Source organism: Penaeus monodon, chromosome 5 (genome assembly GCF_015228065.2).
Source record: "Penaeus monodon isolate SGIC_2016 chromosome 5, NSTDA_Pmon_1, whole genome shotgun sequence".
Lineage (NCBI taxonomy): Eukaryota > Metazoa > Arthropoda > Malacostraca > Decapoda > Penaeidae > Penaeus > Penaeus monodon.
Genome location: NC_051390.1, coordinates 22,498,168 through 22,501,398, shown reverse-complemented (window position 1 = coordinate 22,501,398; position 3,231 = coordinate 22,498,168). Strand labels below are relative to the sequence as shown.

At 39.5% G+C, this 3,231-nt stretch overlaps 1 protein-coding gene across 1 annotated transcript; it reads right to left on the bottom strand.

Moving 5' to 3' along the window:
* Positions 1 to 243: 243 nt before the first annotated feature.
* LOC119573097 (zinc finger protein Xfin-like) lies at positions 244 to 3,202 on the bottom strand (the record flags this gene model as incomplete). The annotated part of the gene is given in 1 exon segment (XM_037920129.1): positions 244 to 3,202. A coding segment is annotated over 1 exon segment (2,805 nt), but the record flags the coding sequence as incomplete, so codon positions are not given.
* Positions 3,203 to 3,231: the final 29 nt, after the last annotated feature.

The following is a 3,231-nucleotide window of genomic DNA, read 5'->3' as shown; positions in this document are numbered from 1 at the left end:
AAGAGAAACAAACGGAAAGGGGAAGAAGGAATGGTTGTGCAAAATTACCTGAGTCTTTGTTGAGAGAGAGAGAGAGAGAGAGAGAGAGAGAGAGAGAGAGAGAGAGAGAGAGAGAGAGAGAGAGAGAGAGAGAGAGAGAAGAGAGAGAGAGAGAGAGAGAGAGAGAGAGAGAGAGAGAGAGAGAGAGAGATTCTGGTTCAAACAGACTGGGTGATAAGTTTCCGATGTGTAATAAACAAAACATGAATTAAGTAATATCTTTATTATAAATTCTCTTGATACTAACATAATCACTGACTATAAAACAGATAAAATAATATAAGCAGCATTTCTTTGTATATTGCTTCCAGTGAATAAACCATATGGGTGTTACTAAAAGAATGAGTTTCTTTAGGAATTAAAGACAGCCTCTCTGAGATCTCCGCTTACTTTTTGGATACCGATTCTTTAGAGACCACTCTAAATTTTCTATCAGAATTGATATGAAGGTCCGCAAGTCATCCTTTGCCTCTATTCCAACAGATACATTCTCCGGCAAACAATCTTTCTTTGTGGCAAATTCTCTTGCAACACAGTTTTCTTGATCTTGATCTTCCTTTGTCTGAGATGCTCCTCCTTTAGCTGCTCCAGAAAGGTTTTCCTTTATCCCACTCTTCTCTATTGGAGATTCTGTAGCACCAAAAGGCTTTTCTTGCTGCCAACATTCTCTTGTGGGCACTTCACTTGTAAAAAGGTTATCCTGAGCCTGATCTTTCTGTAAGGGAGGTCCTCTTGCTGGAAAAATTTCTTTATCTTTCTGCATGGGAGATTCTTTAGCAGGAAGATATTGTTGATCATAATCTTTCTGTATGGGAGATTCTCTAGCAGGAGGAAGATCTTCCAGAACATAATCTTCCTGATGGTGAAAATTTTCAGCAGGAAGATTTTCTTGAAACTGAACATTCTGTAGACAAAATTTTCCATCAGGAAGATCCTTTTCTTGATTATGATCTTTCTGTGTTGGAGATTTTCCAGCAGGAAGATTTTCTTGACCCTGAGCTTTCTGCATGGAAGATATTCCAGCAGGATGGTTTTCTTGATCATGAGCTTTCTGTATTGGAGATTTTCCAGCTGGAAGCCTTTCTTGATCATGAGCTTTCTGTATTGGAGATTTTCCAGCTGGAAGCCTTTCTTCTTCTTGTGTGGGAGTTTTTCCACCAGGATGGTTTTCTTGACCCTGACCTCCCTGTATAGAAGATTCTCTTGCAAGAAGGTTTTCTCGTGGGTGACTTTCCTCTGTGAATGATTCACTATCAAGAGGAGGCCAACTCTCTATTGTGGGAGATTCTCTGACAACAGGAAGCTCTTCTTGTAACCTGCCTCCCTCTGCTGAGTATTCTGTTGTAACAGAAGCTTCCTGAGCCCAGCCTTCCTCAACAGAAAGTTCACCAATAGCAGGTAAATTTTGCTGCAGCCAGTCTTCCTGCATGAAAAAATCAACAGCCTCTTGAGCTTCTATATCCCAACCTCCCTCCATGGGAAATTCATTAATAGGAGGATATTTTTCCTGCATCCACCCTTCCTTTGAAAGGTATTCAATTGCTTCTTGAGCTTCTTGAGCCCAATCTTCCTCTGTGAGACATTCTCTAAATTCTCTTTGTGATTTACCCTCCTTTAGAGGAGATTCATTTACAACAGATAAACCTGCTTTTAGTCGGGATGAGGACCTTGTCACCATGGGATGCCTAACTACTGGAAGATGTTCATGCTGCCTGGCTGCGCGAGGACGACAATACTGCCTAATTGCTCGTGGACGATGATACTGCCTTTGATTAAATTTTCTTCTGTTTCTACCATTTTTTTTGTATTCTTGTATCAAAGACAATACGGTTGACTTATCTATATGTTCTCTATTTTCTTCATTTCCGTGATTCCTAATATGATGATCTAGCTGGGACCTCCAAATGAAATTCATATTACACAAAGTACAATGGAATGGCTCCTCACCTTGATGAATTCTTACATGTCTTCTGAGAATACACTTTGCCTTGAAACTTTTATCACAGTACGTACATTTAAACTGCTTTCTGCCAGTATTTCTTTTCATATGCCTTGACATGTCTAATTTCTCAAAGAATTTCTTTTCACAGTATAAGCACACAAAACCCTTTTCATCTGTATGATTTTTCTCATGTTGTTTTAATTCTGAAAATGTGTTGAATTTTATCTTGCACTGTGAACAAATGAATTTATCACTAGTATGCATCTTCACATGCTGTATCAAATCATTTTCTAAAGTGAATCTACATTCACACTGTGTACACTGGAAAGCTTTTACCTTAGCATGTGTCTTTTCATGTTGTATTAAATCATTCTCCAAACTGAACTTGCACTCACACTGTACACAATGGAAAGGTTTGTTATGAGTATGTGTCTTTTTATGCAGTCTCAATTCATTCCTTGATGTAAATCTTTTCTTACAGTGTGAACACCTAAACAGTCTTTTAGCTATCTCTTTCCTTGGATGTAAACTGCAGTTTTTAGGGCAGTAGCACTCCTTAGCAGGACATAATGCTTGTGCCTTGAGAGAAGGGGAAGGCTCCTTGTCCTGCAATGAATCTTTTTGGGGATTTTCGGTAGCTTGAGGAAGATCCACTTTGTCTGTTACCTCTACTTCTTCCCTTTGTAAGCTCTTTCGGTGTCTTCTCAAAAGGGAAGTAAAGGATACCTTCCCTTTGCATTGTGTGTGTTCTTCTGAAGGGAATCTACACTCTGAAACTGAACATTGGAAACCTTTATCCTTATGTATCATTTTATGCATTGCTTCATGCTGTACTAAGGCATTCTCTGAACCATATTTGTGGGCACACTGTGAACACTGGAAAGCTTTATCTTTGGTATGTGTCTCTTCATGCTGGATTAAGTCACTCTCAGCTCTGAATTTTTCCTCACAATGAGAACATCTAAGGAGAATTTCATGCGTGTCAGCACTGGCATGTAAACTGCAGTTCTCAGGACAGTGACAGTTATCTTGCACCTTTGGGGAAGGAGGGGACTTCGATGAATCTACTGCTGTGGAGTTTTCCCCTATTTGTGGAAGACATTTCAGGTCTGTTCTTTCTTCATTTGTTTTTTCCAGTGGCATGTGACAATCCAAAGCAGGGCACAATGGGGGATCTTTAGTAACTTGAGGAAGATCCACTTGGTCTGTTACCTCTACTTCTCAAAATTTTTCTTTTTGGTTTTTTGGGG